This window comes from Aquarana catesbeiana, linkage group LG04 (genome assembly GCF_042186555.1).
Source record: "Aquarana catesbeiana isolate 2022-GZ linkage group LG04, ASM4218655v1, whole genome shotgun sequence".
In the NCBI taxonomy this organism is placed as follows: domain Eukaryota; kingdom Metazoa; phylum Chordata; class Amphibia; order Anura; family Ranidae; genus Aquarana; species Aquarana catesbeiana.
The window spans coordinates 2,126,609-2,144,780 of record NC_133327.1 but is presented as its reverse complement, the minus strand read 5'-3'; the positions used below and the strand labels follow the sequence as shown (position 1 = coordinate 2,144,780).

The window sequence follows — 18,172 nt, the reverse complement described above, 5'->3', positions numbered from 1 at the left end:
GGCAGCTCTTTCAAAGCGCCTTAAGGGGTCATCTACACTTGCTTCGGCTTCAACACACATTAATGGCTAGTTTACACTTGCTCCAAAACAAGGCTTCGGACGGGCTTTGTTAAAGCTCATTTGCTTTGCTTTGGCTTCGCTTCAAAAATGATACCCCATGTAGCTTTAGTGGTGCTTCAAAGCATCTTCAAAGCCTCCATAGAAGTCTGTGGCAAAGCTCCCTTAAAGCCCCACCGAAGTCTCATCAAAGCCCCTGAAGCCTCACCGAAGCTCCACCAAAGCCTTGTCGAAGCACCAAGCAAAAGCAAGTTGTAAACACGACTGTAAGCTAACCATTTTATTTAGTGACAGGAGCTTTGACTGGCATTCAGAGAGCTTAAACAAAGCGTGTCTGAAGCCATGTTTTGAAGCAAGTGCAAACTAGCGCTAAAAGCGAATTGAGAGCACTGCAAAATGGGACTTTTTATACTTTTTTGGGGGGTAAAAAGTGCCCCACTAGCCGCCGAAAAGAGGTGCAAAAGCACCACTTTAACAGCGCTAAATGGTCACTCGTTTTAGTGTCGTTTTAGTGCTGTTAAAGCGGCGCCTTTGCACCTCTTTTTGGCTGCTAGTGGGGTGCTTTTTACCCCAAAAAAAGGATTAAAAAGTCCCATTTTGCGGTCGGCGCTTTCATTGTGAAAGTAGCCTAAATATCTCCTAAACTTTCACCATTTAGGAGATATTTACTATATACGCTGCCGCCGACGTCATCGGTGCATGCGCACTGAAGGGACGGCCCGTTCGTGACGTTTTTTCGGGGCCTGTGCCGTGACCGGCAGCTCCCGTGCATGCGTGGGAGTGATGTCATGGCGGCTCCGGCCAAATACAGCGCCGGAGCCCGCAAACTTGGAAGTAACTCCGGGAAAGATGTTGGCCCTGTCAGCGGTGTGCCGGCGCCGATTCAGGGCATCGTTCTAAGGTATTTCATAATGAGCTAGTATGCAATTTTTTTTTTGAGGTTTACAACCTCTTTAAAGCTGCACTCTGATCAGCAAATATTGTCTAACTACAAGAGTCATGTGTCTTCCTCCTTGAATCTTTGTGTACTTTTTGTATTTTTTTCTAATCTGTGCAGGAATCCAATGTGAAGCTTTAGCTCTGTGCAGGAGCTTCCTATAATAAAGACCGCTCACCGTTGCTCTCCTTGTGCAGGGTGACTAGTCTGGTCTCGGCCTCCACCGGAAATTTTCTACCAGGGGCATGTACAGGGCGGGGCCTGCTGGGTCCCTTCCACAGCTCTGCTCTCTGCACAGGCTATGTACAGCACAATGATGATGTCACTGTTATATGTTAATATCTGGGTTTGTAAAGGCATTTGATGCGCACAGAGTGGATTTATATCCTCTGTGGCTACTAATTCATTTATTACATAAAACTTTATGTGCACAGCTTTCAACTTCAAAAAATGAATTCTGATCCACATAATTTTATTTTGTTTGGAGAGAGTAGGAAAGGGTTACAAATAAAAACCTGTTGGAAATGTTCTATGTCATTCCACTGACCAGATTTTCCTTTCTGCTTTACTTACTCTCTGAAGCCAACAAAGTCCTATTCATTCTCATATAAGAAAAGTGTCAGGCAGAGGAGTAGTAACGCTTAAAACAGGTCATGTGACAGGCGGAGGAGTAGTAGGCCTCAGGCTGGGTTCACACTGATGCGGTCTGCCGCATCGCATGTCATTTGTACAGGAATCGCACCGGATTCCTGTACAAATGACACGCAAATTCAGTGCGGTGCAAATTGAGCCATACATTATGTATGGCTCAATTTACACAGTGCAGGACCCTTTTCTTTTGTCCACAATGGAATCAGATCGCATGGGTGTTCAGACCCATGCAATCTGATTCTACAGTTCGCACTGCGTTCTGCGAACCGATTTGGGGGTGTCATTAACTTTATATTGACACCCGCAGCGGTTCGCAGAGCACAGTGTGAACTGCCTGAGATTGTGATGTGGTGCAGGAACCACTCAAGAATTGCGACGGTTCCCAAACCGCATCAGTGTGAACTGGGCCTTAAAACAAGTCATGTGAAAAGCACTCTTCTATTTTGAGGACAGGCAAGCCGGAGTAATGTGATAGTTATTTCCATATAATGGCAGGGATTCCCCTGGAGGGGTACACAGGGATCAACCAAGAGGACTAACAAAGATAAAAAAAATAAGAGGTTAATATAAAAATGTACCTGCTTTTCTGGTCCGAGAGCTGGGGAGTCAGTTTCTAGACACATGTTTTCCAGAGGTAATTGTTTCACTAGTTTCTGCTTCTTAAACAAAGAAGGACTGAATTACATACAATATCACACATAAAGCTGTCTTTTCTATTACTATACATTCCAGATTGTAGTTATCACATATGCATGTATTATGAGTTGAATTCCAGGCAGGCATACAAAAGCACCAACTAATACACTCATGTGTATCTGCTATCCCCTGAAGACGTTATTGGATGAAACACGTCAGGCAGAGCCTTTGGCAGTGACATCATCACGTGCGGTCACGGACTCGTGTGGCGCGCAGGTCTTTTTTATTCTCATAGTTTTTTCGTTCTACATCATTGTAAGTGTAATATCTTTTAAGAATTTATCTGTATATCGGGTAATGCACTATAGAGAATTGTATTTCATGCATATCCGAACATTGGTAATTGTTGCTGCAACTGATCAAGGGGCGAGCAGCCAACACAGAGTCGTTCATTGGCCGGAACAGAGATCATTAAACCCTGAAATTCAATCTGATCTCGGGAAGCATGCATGGGCTGTCTTTGTGAGGCCTTTGGCTCTGGTAAGCAATTTGTGTGCTCACTAGGCGGGTGAAGGTGCACTGAAGTTAGTGTAAAGAGTCAGCGGTGGATTCACAAAGTCATGAATGACACCTAGATGGACGTTTTATCATGAAATTTGAGTGAATTTGATCATTATTTACGGATACTTTACAGTTCTGAAAGTAATATTGCAGTAAGCATATTTGAGAACATATACAGTGGGGCATAAAAGTATTTAGTCAGCCACCAATTGTGAAAGTTCTCCCACTTAAAAAGATGAGAGAGGCCTGTAATTGTCATCATAGGTATACCTCAACTATGAGAGACAAAATGTGGAAACAAATCCAGACAATCACATTGTCTGATTATTGAAAGAATTTAATTGCAAATTATGGTGGAAAATAAGTATTTGGTCAATATCAAAAGTTCATCTCAATACTTTGTTATATATCCTTTGTTGGCAATGACAGAGGTCAAACGTTTTCTGTAAGTCCTCACAAGGTTGTCACACACTGTTTCTGGTATGTTGGCCCATTCCTCCATGCAGATCTCCTCTAGAGCAGTGATGTTTTGGGGCTGTCGCTGGGCAACACGGACTTTCAACTCCCTCCAAAGGTATTCTATGGGGTTGAGAACTGGAGACTGGCTAGGCCACTCCAGGACCTTGAAATGCTTCTTACGAAGCCACTCCTTTGTTGCCTGGGCGGTGTGTTTGGGATCATTGTCATGCTGAAAGACCCAGCCACGTTTCATCTTCAATGCCCTTGCTGATGAGAGGAGGTTTGCACTCAAAATCTCACGATACATGGCCCCATTCATTCTTTCATGTACACGGATCAGTCGTCCTGTTCCCTTTGCAGAGAAACAGCCCCAAAGCATAATGTTGCCACCCCCATGCTTCACAGTAGGTATGGTGTTCTTTGGTTGCAACTCAGCATTCTCTCTCCTCCAAACACGACAAGTTGTGTTTCTACGAAACAGTTCTACTTTGGTTTCATCTGACCGTATGACATTCTTCCAATCCTCTTCTGGATCATCCAAATGCTCTCAAGAAAACCTCAGACGGGCCCGGACATGTACTGGCTTAAGCAGGGGGACACATCTGGCACTGCAGGATTTGAGTCCCTGGCGGCGTAGTGTGTTACTGATGGTAGCCTTTGTTACGTTGGTTCCAGCTCTCTGCAGGTCATTGACTAGGTCCCCCGTGTGGTTCTGGGATTTTTGCTCACTGTTCTTGTGATCATTTTGACCCCACGGGGTGACATCTTGCGTGGAGCCCCAGATTGAGGGAGATTATCAGTGGTCTTGTATGTCTTCTATTTTCTAATTATTGCTCCCACAGTTGATTTCTTCACACCAAGCGGCTTGCCTATTGCAGATTCAGTCTTCCCAGCCTGGTGCAGGTCTACAATTTTGTTTCTGGTGTCCTTCGACAGCTCATAGTGGAGTTTGGTGGCCTCTCTCATCTTTTTAAGTGGGAGAACTTGCACAATTGGTGGCTGACTAAATACTTTTTTGCCCCACTGTATGTATGTATATAATTTATGCATGAACGTGGTATATTATTTAACTTCTATTTATTCATATTGATTTGCATGTGTTTGGAGTATTTCATAGTTGAAGTACAGTAATTTAAGGGGATAGCACATCTAATTTAATTTTATGGGGGTTGAATTCACTAAAACTGGAGAATGCAAAATCGAGTGCAGCTGTGCGTAGAGACCAGCTTATAACTTCAGCTTGTTCAATTAAGATTTGACAAATAAAAAACTGGAAGCTGATTGCGAGGGACCCCCTAGCAACAGACCTGAAAAGGTGAGTAAAAAAAAATATTTTTTTCCAAAGGTTGTTATTTATATTTAATGCAGCAGAAAAATGTAAAAAAAAAAAAATATGACTGGAACTCCGCTTTAAAGTGCATGCTATCTCTTAGGGGTTCCTAAATCACATGACTATCCTAATGGAATTCAAAATCTTTTGGTAAGTGAGAAATTGCACACATTTTTATTTCACCTTTGTATTTAAATGCATGTTTGCAGTTTGACTTTATTATTCCTACTATCTGACCTGTCTTAAGCCCCGTACACACCGCCAGGCATTTGCCGGTTCAAAAAAAAGGGGCCGACATTCTGCCGTGTGTATGTCGGACATGAATGCTGGAAAACCAGCAGCTAACTGACTCCCGATCAGCGCTCTCAGCCAATGGCAGAAAGCGTTGATCGGAGTGTTCTGGGGGGGGGGGGGGGGGCTTCCCCCTGTCAGAACACAATAGCTCAGCGGAGGAGATCACTGAACTAACTTCCTATGGTTAGTACAGCGGCTCTCAACCGGAGCTGATGGAGCTCACGGTTGCATGGAAAAAAAAAAAAAAAACTGTAGTGTGTACCCGGCTTTTATCCCTGCACAGACCTTTGTAAAGGTTTAGTTACTCTGTACAGTCCCTGAATCACTAACAGATTTTTTGCTCAGACTCCATGTGATAAACTTGTTTTACCTGTTCACTTCTGATGATGGATGGAGGAATGGAAAAAAAATACCCAGCTTTCACGCCTTCCATTGCCACTGAGGGCTTTCCATCGAATGCATGAAGCAAAACCTTTTCAGCTCCTACAAAAAAAAAAAAAAAGAAAATCCTTTACTAGATGTGTGTTGCTGCACTGTAAGATTAGAGGTGATTTGAAGGCAAGAATTCATATACTTTCTCAGCCATTCCCAACCAGGATTCCTCCAGAGGTTACTAGGGGTTAACTGTAGCCGATTGACACCTAAAGTGATTGTAAAGGCCCATTTAAAAAAAAAATAAATAATAATAAACATGTTATACTTACCTCCACTATGCAGTTCGTTTTGCACAGAGCAGCTCAGATCCTCCTCTTCTCGGGTCCCTCTTTGCTGCTCCTGGCCCCTCCCTCCTGTCGAGTGCACCCATAGCCAGCAGCTTCCTACAGGGGGCACTGGAACCAAGTTACAGCTCTGTGCGTTCATTCAGACAGGGAGCCCAGACCTGGCCCTGCCCCCTCTCTCCCCTAATTGGCTAACTGACTTTGATTGACAGCTGCGGGAGCCAATGGCGCCTCTGCTGTGTCTCAGCCAATCAAGAGGATTGTCCCGGACGGCTTAGACATTCACGGACATCGCTGGAGAGAAATGAGGCTCAGGTAGGTAATAAGCGGGTGCTGGGGGGGGGGGGGGGGGGGGGGGCTGCTACACACAAAAGTTTTTTTTATCTTAATGCATTACCACTATAAGCCTAGTACACATGTCGTTTTTTTTTTTTTCATTCAACCCAGCGGGCTGATTGACAGCTGTTAGTACAGCGTTCTCCCCTGCTGCGCTATTGTGTTCTGACAAGGGGAAGGCCATCCTGTCAGAACACACCAGTCATTGGCTGAGAGCACTGATCGGGAGCCGATCGGCAGACCTTTTTTGGTCATGCTCCTTCAACAGAAGCTGGACGAACGGCTGGCTTCTATCGGACCTCCGGGCTGAATGTCGGCCGGTTTCTATTGAATCGGCCAATGCCACCCAACATTTGGCCCATGTGTACTAGGCCTAAAGCGGAGTTCCACCTGATTTTTAAAGTTCACCCCCACCCCCCGCGTTGCTGATAAAATTGCAATAAATCACAGATCTTTTTTTTTTTTTTTTGTAGAGCGTCTTACCTATTTTGGCCAATAAACAGGTACACTTCCTTAGTACCTTGCCACGGCGAGGTATGTCACATCTGGCTGCCCATTTGCTCCTGGTATATAAATGTCATCAATCCCAGGAGTCAATAGGCAGCCTCTGCAAAAGGAGTGCACCATGCAATGCACAGGCGCGAGATCGGGAAACCCAGAAGGAGCTACGAGTGGGCTTCAGATGCCCACACTAAAGATGGGAGCGCACTTACTAAGGTGGTGATAGTGAGTACTTTGCACAACATTCTACAAAAAAAAGAGTTAATTTACTACAAATGCCAGAATTTATTGTGCAAGATGCGACCATCGCAGGGGTGTTTTTTTTTTTTTGTTTTTAAAAAGGCTGGAACTCTGCTTTGAATCCGATAGTGTTTTCATAGTGTTAAGGCCAACATCACTAAGCAAAGCTAGTGACATGCCACTAATGATCCTTTTATTTATCTGTAAGGGTGGCATTCTGAGCACCAATGCAAGGGGCATATCTCTCGCTGACCTCAATTAATTGCTTTTAGTAGGGGGTTCCCCGTGACTTGAAATTTATTTTCATGGTTCCTTTCGGATAAAAAGGTTGATAAAGTCTGTGCTATCTAACAGTGTTAATTTTGACATCAAATTTTGATTTAATTTTAGTCATAGGCAATGCCGTTTTAGTTGCATTTTAGTCATCTGAATCATTTTAGTCGTATTTTAGTAGACTAAAATCTCCAGTTCATTTTAATTGACTATAAATCGAATGGGTTTAGCAAATTATAATGCATTATTTAAGCATTTTTTTAGAATTTCCAAACTCATTATTTACTCCTGGAGTAAAAATCGAATAACATGTTATTATTTATGGTATTTTGGTTTGAACATGCACTACAGATACAGATTTAGCTGTTGTGATATATAACCAGTGTTAATTTTAATGTCAAATTTTGATTTCGTTTTGACTAAAATGCCATTTTAGTTTTAGTCGTATTTTAGTCATCTGAATTGTTTTAGTGTTAGTCGTATTTTAGTTGACTAAAATAGCATGAAATATTAAAACCTGAACACATCCTGATATAATCTACCATCCTGAACACCAGGACCAAGACTGGGGAAGGGAGGAACAGACCTCTGAAATAATCAGGGCTTCACTGCTTTACAATGATAAAATATGGAAAGGCTTTTATTTTTCAGTGTCCTTGTTGAAGGGAAGTCCCCTTACATCCTATTTTTTTTTAAATCAAATAGTTGTTTATTCATTTTATAATCAAACAAAGCAAAACACACATACATCCCAAGTACATATTGAAAATCATGATACAAACAATTTAGTAAACAATTATAATAAAAAAAAAAAATAAAAAAAATAATTTTTAATATAATTTTTTATAAGAACACCAAACCCAACCCTCCTTCTCTATATTATCTCCTGAAATTCATCTATCCCATCTCAGCGTACAATCCAAAATATCCAACCATCTCTTCCATATATTCTCAACCTCTATGTAAAGAAAATATATTTTTCTTGAATTATAATTTCCTTTATTCGTGTTCTCCACTCTTATTGTTGGGGGGTACAGTGACATCCACTTTTGTGCTCTTAGCTTACGAGCCTGAAACAGACTCCTTACTATTGGTGTACAGGTAAGATCTGGGATCCTAGATTCTTCTATCATATTTAGATGGCAAATATCTGGCTCTATCAGCAACTTCGTCCCAAAGAGGGCATTAATAGTAGAGACATCCTATTCGGATGACAATCGTCTCAGGGGCAGAAACTTTTGGTGGTATTTAAGTCACTTTTTTCAAAAAAATTGCCGACAGGCACGTTTTTTTGGGCAGAAGTGACTATCAGTCTCTTCTGTCATAAATGCTTCCTCCTTTCTCTCACCTGTCATTAACACCGTACCACACATGAGCAGCTCAGTGTACATTTACGGCACCTGATCTGGGCTGTTATGATGCGACTCCCCTGCGCATGTGCGGGAGTGTCGTCATCATGGCCTATCAAGCGGCTGAACAGACAAAACCCAGAAGGAGGCCCGGGTACAGATGGAAACCAGCGCCCAAGACCCATTGGATCGGTGACAGTGCAGGGCTGGAGGGCACATTATGAAAGGTAAGTCTGTCATTTCATAATGTGGTGGATACTGGTACATTATGGTATAAACCACCTGGGGGCCCATCTAATTAAAAAAAAAAAAAAAAACACACAACCCAAGGCCAAAAATGTAATATACAGCAGCTTATCAATACCTTAAATGTGGCGGCTGCATTCTTTTTTTTTTTTTTCTTTCAGTCTTCTCTTTATTTTCACTCGGTGATCCTGAGAGTAACACACTTCCTGCTCTAGAGTGACAACACTCCCGTGGTACACTCATCAATGAAAGATTGACGGCGATCCTTAAGGACAAGTGCGACAATTTCCAACGGATTTGTCAGCCCTGGATGGACCACTTCCCTCCCTCTCAAATGACCTTATCGATTTATAGACCTGTAAAGCTTCAATGTCATCCAGCCTAAAAAAAACCTGGGGTACCCTTCCCCCCTTTTTTTTCCCCCTCCCCCCTGCTGCTTTCTCTCTCTATTATCTTTGCAGATTGCCTTTATGTGCTTCCCTCTCTCATTGCTGAGCTCATGTAGTAGGCTCCAGATGAACAGGGTAGGACAGCCTACATTTTTTTTTTTGTTAGGGGCCAGGCCCCTTATTCATAACTTTCATATGTGCTATGGAATGGTGGAGACATTGTTGGTTTTGATATTGCCTCAATAGTCTGGATGCTGTTTCTTCTTTGGCATCTTTTTGCCCCTAAAGCCTCAGATGATCATCCCACTCTTACTGATGTTCTGTAGGGTTTTTATTACCTATATCCCATTACAGTATAATGCCCTGTACACACGGTCGGATTTTCTGACGGAAAATGTGTGATAGGACCTTGTTGTCAGAAATTCCGACCGTGTGTAGGCCCCATCACACATTTTCCATCGGATTTTCCGACACACAAAGTTTGAGAGCAGGATATAAAATTTTCCGACAACAAAATCCGTTGTCGGAAATTCCGATCGTGTGTACACAAATCCGACGGACAAAGTGCCACGCATGCTCAGAATAAATAAAGAGATGAAAGCTATTGGCCATTGCCCCGTTTATAGTCCCGATGTACGTGTTTTACGTCACCGCGTTTAGAACGATCGGATTTTCCGACAACTTTGTGTGACCGCGTGTATGCAAGACAAGTTTGAGCCAACATCCGTCGGAAAAAATCCTAGGATTTTGTTGTCGGAATGTCCGAACAAAGTCCGACCGTGTGTACGGGGCATTAGACTGTTGTTGCTTTTATTTTGCACTCGGGGAACAACATTTCTATAATGTATGCTGCTATTTTCAGTGTACATTTAGTTTTTGTATTGGTTTATTTCTCATTATACTGGAAAACTTAAAAAAAATCTCAGTAAAAGAGTGACAACACTCACTCACTGCACTGTATCTCTGAAGGAGCATTGTGGTAACCTTGGCTGTTCTCCCGACTATTACATAAAGGGGTGTTACTTTGTAGTTCATTGAAGATAACTGGGAAAGCTGATAACATCGTTGGAGAGATCAGTGAATATTAATTCATAATAACAAGATTAACAGGTATTATTTTGTACCTTCTGAAAATGTTCTTAGTCTAAAAGAAAAAAATTAATGCAGCCACCACATCTAAGGGCTGCAAAGCTGCGATATACAGTAATACCTCGGATTGCAAGTAACGCGGTTTACGAGCGCTTCGCAATACGAGCTAATTTTTTTTTTCTTAAATCCTGACTCGCTTTGTGAGTGTTGTCTCGCAAGATGAGCAGGATTCAAGCCGCTGGGGTGTGCACTACCGCATTTGGCCAGAGGTGCCGGGGCGCCGGTGACGCTCGGAGACACCCCGTTCCCGAGTGTCTCCGGCACCCCCACACCTCTAGTCACATGCGGTACTGCATAGAGAAGCAGTGGCTGTGGAACGGATTATCCGAGTTTCCATTGATTCCTATGGGGAAACTCACTTTGATATACGAGTGCTTTGGATTACAAGCATTCTTCTGGAACCAATTTTGCTCGTAATCCAAGGGAATACTGTTATTGCATTTTTAGTTATCACAGGGCTCTGTGATACTGATATGCACACAGGAGCCATGTTATTTTTTAGTAAATCTCCACGTGTTGAAATAATTAAACAAGACACTGTACCTTGTTCCTTCAAAAGATTTATAGTCGGCCTTCCTGCTGATCGGGAGTGAACATTTCTGGGAGTGAGAAAACAAAGTGTGAAAAGATCAGAGCAGATTATGGCACAAGCCAACATATCCTCGTCTTCTAATGACACAATACTGTCTCATATCTATACGTATGTATGTTTTTGATCAGTTTGCATATATAATGAACAAAAATCTTCTGTACACCAAATGAAAGAACAAACAGTTCTTATTGCCCAGAACAACCAAAGATGTTCTTTTATGCACCCATATTGCACTGTATACATTAGTGGCAGCCATGCAATGAGACTGAAACAGAATGCCAATATTAAGTGCTCATTTTGCCAATAGCAACCAATTAAAATCTTTGATTTGTATCAAATTGTGAAATGTAGAAATGGCATGTGGATGCTGATTGGGTAATATGGGCAACATGAAACTTATCCTGGCAGCACACTTTTCATATATCTGTTCCTAGAAATGTAGGCTATCTGGACAGGTAGTTCCACAATTGGAGATCCACTTGGACGGGGGGAGGGGTGGGGGGGCTGTGCCAAGTAAGTAAAAAAGTTCTTTGTACAGAAACATTTCCTTTGAATGAAATTTTGCATTAACTGCTGTATGTTTCCAGATTTAGCAGTCATGCAGTGTAAAGCTGGCTATAGGTTTTCTGTCTTTCAGCCCTGCTGGCTGAAGAAGAAAAATCTATTGAATACTCCATGCACGCTACACAGTGTCAATGGGGTAAAGGCTGTGAGAACACCCAAACAGGGGTAGCCTCTGATTGGATGCAGCCGATGTTCAGCCAACAGTTTTTTCCTTCAATTTCCTGATCGAAGGACGTCAGGAGGGAAGGTGTTAACAGGGCCACTCGCAGCTCAAATTTTGTCTGCTTCCGTGGACAATTTAAGCAGTTGCATTCAGTGTTTTAAACTGCCTATTAAATTGCAGTGATACAACATTACAGTATCAGGGCCTCATTTTGACTAATGTAGTGATGAAAGGAAATATATCAATGGCAAAAGGTAGCACATACATAAGGAGCTGTGTATTATTTGTAAAGGGGATTTTAAAAAAAAAAGCCAAATAAGGAATATTCCCGACATATAGACCATGTTTGAATGGATGAGAATACTCAGTAAAGGTCTTACAGTGGTAGTCCTAGGTGTTTGGCCAGTTCAATCTGTCTGATGAACACCTGACGCTGCTCTTCCTTCTGATCATCTGTGCTGGCGATCCGGGGAGTGAAATCCAGGCCAACCTGAGAACAGACACAACAGAGCTAATTTATTTGAAAACAAACTGTAACCAATCTAGAGGGCAGCACATTGATTTAAAGGGCAGTACTTCTGCCTTGTAGCACCAGGGTCCTTAATTTAAATTCCGGCCAGTAGATTCCTGCATGTACCTTGCATGTCCTACCTGTGCTTGCATGGGATTTTTCATGTACTCTGGTTTCCTCCCACATTCCAAAGAAATGCTGTTAGGTTAATCTAACTATTTAAATTGGTCCTAGTATGTGTATGTATGAATGCAAGTTAGGGACCTTAGATTGGAAACCTTGAGAGCAGAGACTGATGTAAATTTATAATATATGACATGCTGTGTAAATTGTCAGTGCTATATAAATGCCTTTTAATAAATAAATCTAGAAATGCTGTGATGTTTATGTAAAAATGTCATCCCCATGTTAATTCCCTTTAACTGTTTTCAATTTGTATTCAAGAACTGGCCCCTGCCAATCGGTCTGGCTGTAGAGTTGTAATATAGGCACTGGACTGAGGGAGGGATTCTGGAAAATATACTTCACCCACTATATGGACCAGGGGAGGGATTCAGGAGAAGATGCTCTACCCACTACATGGGGAGGGGTTCAGGAGAAAAATCTCCACCCACTACATGGACCAGGGGAGGGATTCAGGAGAGAATGCTCCACCCACTACATTGACCGGGGGAGGCATTGGGGAGAAAATGCTCCACCCACTACATTGACCGGGGGAGGGATTCAGGAGAAAATGCTCCACCCACTACATTGACCGGGGGAGGGATTCAGGAGAAAATGCTCCACCCACTACATTGACCGGGGGAGGGATTCAGGAGAAAATGCTCCACTCACTACACAGACCATGGAAGGGATTTAGGAAAATATGCTCCATCCACTACATTGACCGGGGGAGGGATTCAAGAGAAAATGCTCCACCCACTACACAGACCACAGACCGGGGGAGGCATTGGGGAGAAAATGCTCCACCCACTACATGGACCGGGGGAGGGATTCAGGAGAAAATGCTCCACCCACTACACAGACCAGGGGAGGGATTTAGGAAAATATGCTCCACCCACACAGCAACACAATACTGTAAATGTAATGTTGCAGTATATTAGGGATGGGGGTGTTAACTCTCACAGGCCTCTACATATAATGGTCACAGATCCTCCCCTGTATTCTACAGGTAATAGATAAATTTGCAACACAATTGGTCACCAGAAATATAACTTTATTAAACTTTTTATTACAAATAAACTTCAATTGATTTAATCACTATTATAATTTAAAATTTAACCCCTATTAAAAAGGTATAAAAGTTGCTCTCTGCAACACGGTGATAATGTAACTGCTACACTTACAAGATAATGTATGGGTTTGCACAGGCAGTTTGGTGCATAAAAAGTATATATTTATGTATAATTTGTGGCTAGTGAGAAATAGATTTGAATGGAATTTTTTGTGCCTGGAGTTCAGCTTTAATTTCCATACCTGCAGCAAATAGTTGTAGTTCAATATTCTGATGGAACATGACAGTGTCTAATCTGGGGGTCATTCAGAGGATCCCATCAAAAAGAATTCTCACACAGCAAATTCTCTTACAATACACAAAACCTAAAATGGTATATTAGATATTCTGTACCTCACCAATAGCCACCAATTCATCCTTGTAGAGTTCAATTAAAGGCAAAGCATCTTCTAAGTCCTAGAGGATAAAATAATGTTCACTACCACATCTTATAAATCTTTATTTTCCAAGTATTTAAGTATTTTTATGTAAGAAAACAATGGCTGACTAAAGCTGCTTAAAGGATCACCCCATTCACTAAACTGGTATTTGGGTTCTAGGTGGGGTCTGGACTGAGTTGCCCGGTTAACTCCTAAACTTATTGTGAATTCCAGTGGTTGGAGGTCCCTGCCATTGTTCCCAGATGTTCCTTTTGCATCTGTTGCTTCTCCATCATAAGAAATAAAAAAATCAGTCAATGGGAAGAGTTGGACATCTTATTAGAAGGTGAGCAGACCTGGGAAGTCAAGCACAGAGATCTTTTCCATGGAGTCCCAAGAGGTGTAAGAATTTAAGGACTTAAGTCCCAGTCATTAAATACAAGTAAAGCGCTCAAATGAACTCCCTAAGGCCCCTTTCACACAGGCGCTTCCATTGGACGGACTCCGCTTGCTCATCGGTGACATGTCCGCTAACATCCGCCGCTATGCGATCCTGTCCGCTAAATCCAGAGGGATGTTGGCCCTATTTTCTGCACAGTGAGCGGAGATGGACAAAGTCCCGCTCTCCTCTATGGGGAGATCAGGTGAAAATGGACCGCCTGTCTGTTTTCATCCGATTCGCCAGACAGATGAAAAATAGGACCACCATATGTCTGGATTTGGCAGACAGGATCAGATCATATAGGATAGCGGCGGATGTCAGCGGACATGTCACTGCTGATATCCGCCACTCCATAGAAGTGAATGCAGGGTCCGATCAGGTCCGCCTGAAAAACTGACAGACAAACCTGTTCGGACAGCCCGTGTGAAAGGGGCCTCAAAAAGTAACGATAAGTAATGGGCTCTAAATATTCTATGTGTGAGGATAGTTCAGGGGGTGTCTCTGCTATACACACAAGGCAGTAGCTTCCAGGGTAAAACAAGTTTATTAAATGAAATAACACCAAGAAAAACATTCCATAATAATAGTATCTTATAGTGTGCTTGGTATCCAACAATGAAGCACGGGGATATGGCAATGTTCCAATGATGACAAAAGGGATAGCAATATGCCAAAACATCTAATGTGTCAATACTCGATGCAGAAGGTGGGAAAACACACTAGCATCCCCGCTCCAGGATGGTCGCTAGAAGCGGCAAGGATGCGCATCACCAGAAGTCACCAGGAATCGGAAGTCATCGGCCGGGATCGGAGAACATGCTTTAGGGCACCAGGAATTGATACTGTCCCCCCTAATTTGGTATAGTAAATCCTCCCCCTTAAGCAATTAGAATTACAATATCAATTCCAATATAAATGCTCTAATATGGAATACAGATTAAGAAGTTGAATCCCCCCTTAAGTGAGAAAGTGGACCCCTGCATATAAGCTAATCTATATCTTCTGGCCATCAGAACCCTCCCATATAAATATACCTCTAACCCCTTGAATGCTGGAGTTTACTCTTGACAGCTAAATAGGAATTAGCCCCATGGTTTATATATTTTTATTCGCTTTATATATTTTATTTGTCTTTTATATGACTGTACTATTATAAGACATTTATAAGCAAGAGAGTTTATGTATATTGTGTTGAACGCCAGCTCGCTGAAACCTATGCAAGTGTTAACGAAGCCCAGGGTATATTACGGACGGAGTGCACCATCATGGCGCATCTCCTGATAAAGTCACAGTGACGAAACGCATTGGGCTGGACTTGCTGGTGTCACTTCCGTCTGTCTGGTTCCGGACTGTGGAATGCAAAAGTTTCTTGGATTACATGAGCATGTAGCTTGTGTAATGTGAGCATTTTGACTATGTGAGTAGCAAATTGTATGTTTTTAAATACCGTACTTTTAATAAACAGAATCACGCTTCTCTTTCCCTCTGCATGTATGCAAATGATGGAGTATTGCTTGTAAATGAGGTGCCCAATTCAATATAAAAGGATACATAGGGGCAGTCAGAGGAGAAGCTGTTTGATTTTGCACAAAACGTACCTTTCTGGCGAGTGGGTAACACAAAGGAGGGGGAGCACGCAGTGTTGCAATTTAAAGCACAGAACCTATGAATTTTGAAGCACTGAGCACTTTTTGAAACACATGAACATTAATAATCTTATTGAATGTATATGAATTCATTTGAAGCATGTAGCACTTTATTATGTGATTTATAGTTTAGAAATTTATTATTGAGTTTTATAATGAGTTTATCTGAGCATTCTGAGCACTTTATCACACATGTGAAAATAGCGCCGCACATATTTGGTGGCATTGATATTCAGATTAACCCTTCATGGTGTAATCATAGTGCAGGCAGCTATAAGGAAATACACATCATAGCGCGGGGTTTATTGTTTTTTTAATGTTCCTACACAGTAGAAGTTAGTAATATCTGGTTAATAATAAATTGTAAAGCATCTTACCTGAAGGGTGGCACTGCGTTGTTGCTCTGAGGTTTCCGTTTGCACTGGGTGCACTCCTAAACATGGAAATACCAGTCCCGCATTCCTGTGTGCAGTCAGGCACTGGATAAACAACATGACCGCCTTATAACTTTACATCTGTGCTACTAAACAAAGCCACTGCCTAAGGCTACTTTCACACTGGGGCGGGGTGGCATTAGCGGTAAAAGCCGAGCTAGTTTTAGCGGCGCTTTACCGCTGTTATAGCGGTGCTTTTCGGGCGCTAGCGGGGCGCTTTTAACCCCGCTAGCAGCCGAATATAGGGTTAAAAGCGCCCGTAAATCGCTGCTGCCAAATTGCTTTGCAGGCACTTCGGCAGCGCTGCCCATGCATGCACTACTCTTTTTCAGCACAGCCAGAGGCACTGCACAGCAGCTGCCAATTGAACTTTGTGCGACATTTCAATAAAGTTTGTTTAAAAAAAAAAAAAAAAAAAAAAAGGGACACAGCAGTACAGTGTGGTTACAATGCAGCAGCTGGTGTGAACAGACCATAAAGGTACATCATATATTCATCTTTTGGTGCTTTCAGTTAAACTGATTGTAAAGTCTCATTTTTTTTTTTTAGTTAAAAATAACAAACATGTTATACTTACCTCCTCTGTTAGAGTGGTTTTGCACAGAGCAGCCCAGATCCTCCTCTTCTCAGGTCCCTCTTCGGTGCTCATGGCCCCTCCCTCCTGTTCAGTGCTCCTACCGCAAGCAGCTTGCTATGGGGGCACCCAAGCTAAACTGAAGCTCCGTGTGTCCATTCAGACATGGAGCCATGGCGTGGCCCCACCCCCTTTCTCTCCTTTTTGGCTAACAGCAGCAAGAGCCAATGGCGACACACTGCTGTCTCAGCCAATGAGGATTGGAGTCCCAGGCAGCCGAGACACTCCTGCAACATCGCTGGATCTAGTAAGTATTAGGGGGTCTGAAGGCGACTGCTGCACACAGAAGGCTTTTTATCTTAATGCCTATAATGCATGAAGATAAAAAACCTTATGCCTTTACAACCACTTTAAATAAATTAAAAATAAGCACAAGGGACAGTACTTACATTGCATGAGAAGTGTCCTTTATACTGGTAGCTGCTCTCCATCCAAAAAAGCGCTGTATGAAATGAGGAGGTGGACCCTTTATTCATCTGCCTGTCCTCCATTAACAAATCGCTTTTTATTACTGGAGGATAGAATACGGCTTCTATGAATTTAGGGGGAGGAGCACGACATTAAAGAGGAGCTCCAGTCATATCTGTGTTTATTAAAAGTCAGCAGCTACAAAAACTGTAGCTGCCAACCTAATAAACATACACTCACCTGTCCCAGAATCCATCGATGTGCTCACCTGAGCTGTGCTCTGTGTTCTGTCCCTGGCAGCTGCATCTCAACTGTGCGCACCTGGCTGTGACAGCTTGCGGCTTCACAGCCGGGTGCCCACAGCGCATGCGCATTCTGAATGGCCCTGCAGCCTTCTGGGACCTGTAATGTGTCCCAGAAGATTGGGGGGGATTGGGTCAAAGTTCTGGTCACCTATGCTATCCGAGCGGAAATGGGAACCTGTCAAAACCAGCCCCCCCCCAAAAAAAAGTGCCAATTCGTAAAGAGTTGGGGGGAGGAGGCCTTAAAGCATAATTCCCCTTTTGGGTGAAGCTCCGCTTTAATCCTGTCGCTTTGCCCTGCATGACTACAAGGCAGGTTTACTATAAATACTGACTTTGGGTGGAGTTGGCCTTTAATAGATACATATGATGTACAGATACTTTAGTCTTACCTTCTAGAAAGCTGAATTAATTTTTCGAATTCTGCAGCATGCTCTGCCACCGCCACTAGAGCCCGGACCCCAGCCTGAAAGCCAGAAAAAGGCCCAAAAATATGAAACATGGTAGTCATTTTTAAACAGGGCATAGTGCTGTCAGAGAAGACCATGATACAGGGTCACTGTGTGCCCGGGAGAACATACCAGCTCTATTCACATTGACCCCAATTTACTAAACGAGTAGACCATTTTAACCATTAAATTTAACTATTAACTTTGCGAAGAATGCCCAATATATACAGTGGGGACAGAAAGTATT

At 42.6% G+C, this 18,172-nt stretch overlaps 2 protein-coding genes across 10 annotated transcripts in view; one reads left to right on the top strand and one right to left on the bottom strand.

Annotated features, from left to right (window-relative positions):
* Nucleotides 1–18,172, top strand: part of KHK (ketohexokinase) — a 213,405-nt gene that overhangs the window by 50,352 nt on the left and 144,881 nt on the right. The gene's annotated exons all lie outside the window — the stretch shown is intronic.
* The window catches only part of LOC141138995 (putative deoxyribonuclease tatdn3-B), a 28,830-nt gene that overhangs the window by 1,966 nt on the left and 8,692 nt on the right, over nucleotides 1–18,172 (bottom strand). For 3 of the 6 annotated variants that reach the window (XM_073624749.1, XM_073624748.1, XM_073624750.1), the window contains exons 4-10: nucleotides 17,869–17,942; nucleotides 16,076–16,160; nucleotides 13,585–13,647; nucleotides 11,827–11,936; nucleotides 10,671–10,726; nucleotides 5,296–5,408; nucleotides 2,224–2,304 (exon numbers count right to left, since the gene is read on the bottom strand). In XM_073624749.1, coding sequence (XP_073480850.1) covers nucleotides 2,224–2,304; nucleotides 5,296–5,408; nucleotides 10,671–10,726; nucleotides 11,827–11,936; nucleotides 13,585–13,647; nucleotides 16,076–16,160; nucleotides 17,869–17,942 — 582 coding nt within the window. Of the gene's footprint in view, nucleotides 1–2,223; nucleotides 2,305–5,295; nucleotides 5,409–10,670; nucleotides 10,727–11,826; nucleotides 11,937–13,584; nucleotides 13,648–16,075; nucleotides 16,178–17,868; nucleotides 17,943–18,172 lie in introns of all 6 variants that reach the window. The other 3 variants (XM_073624752.1, XM_073624753.1, XM_073624754.1) reach the window with 3 other exon arrangements.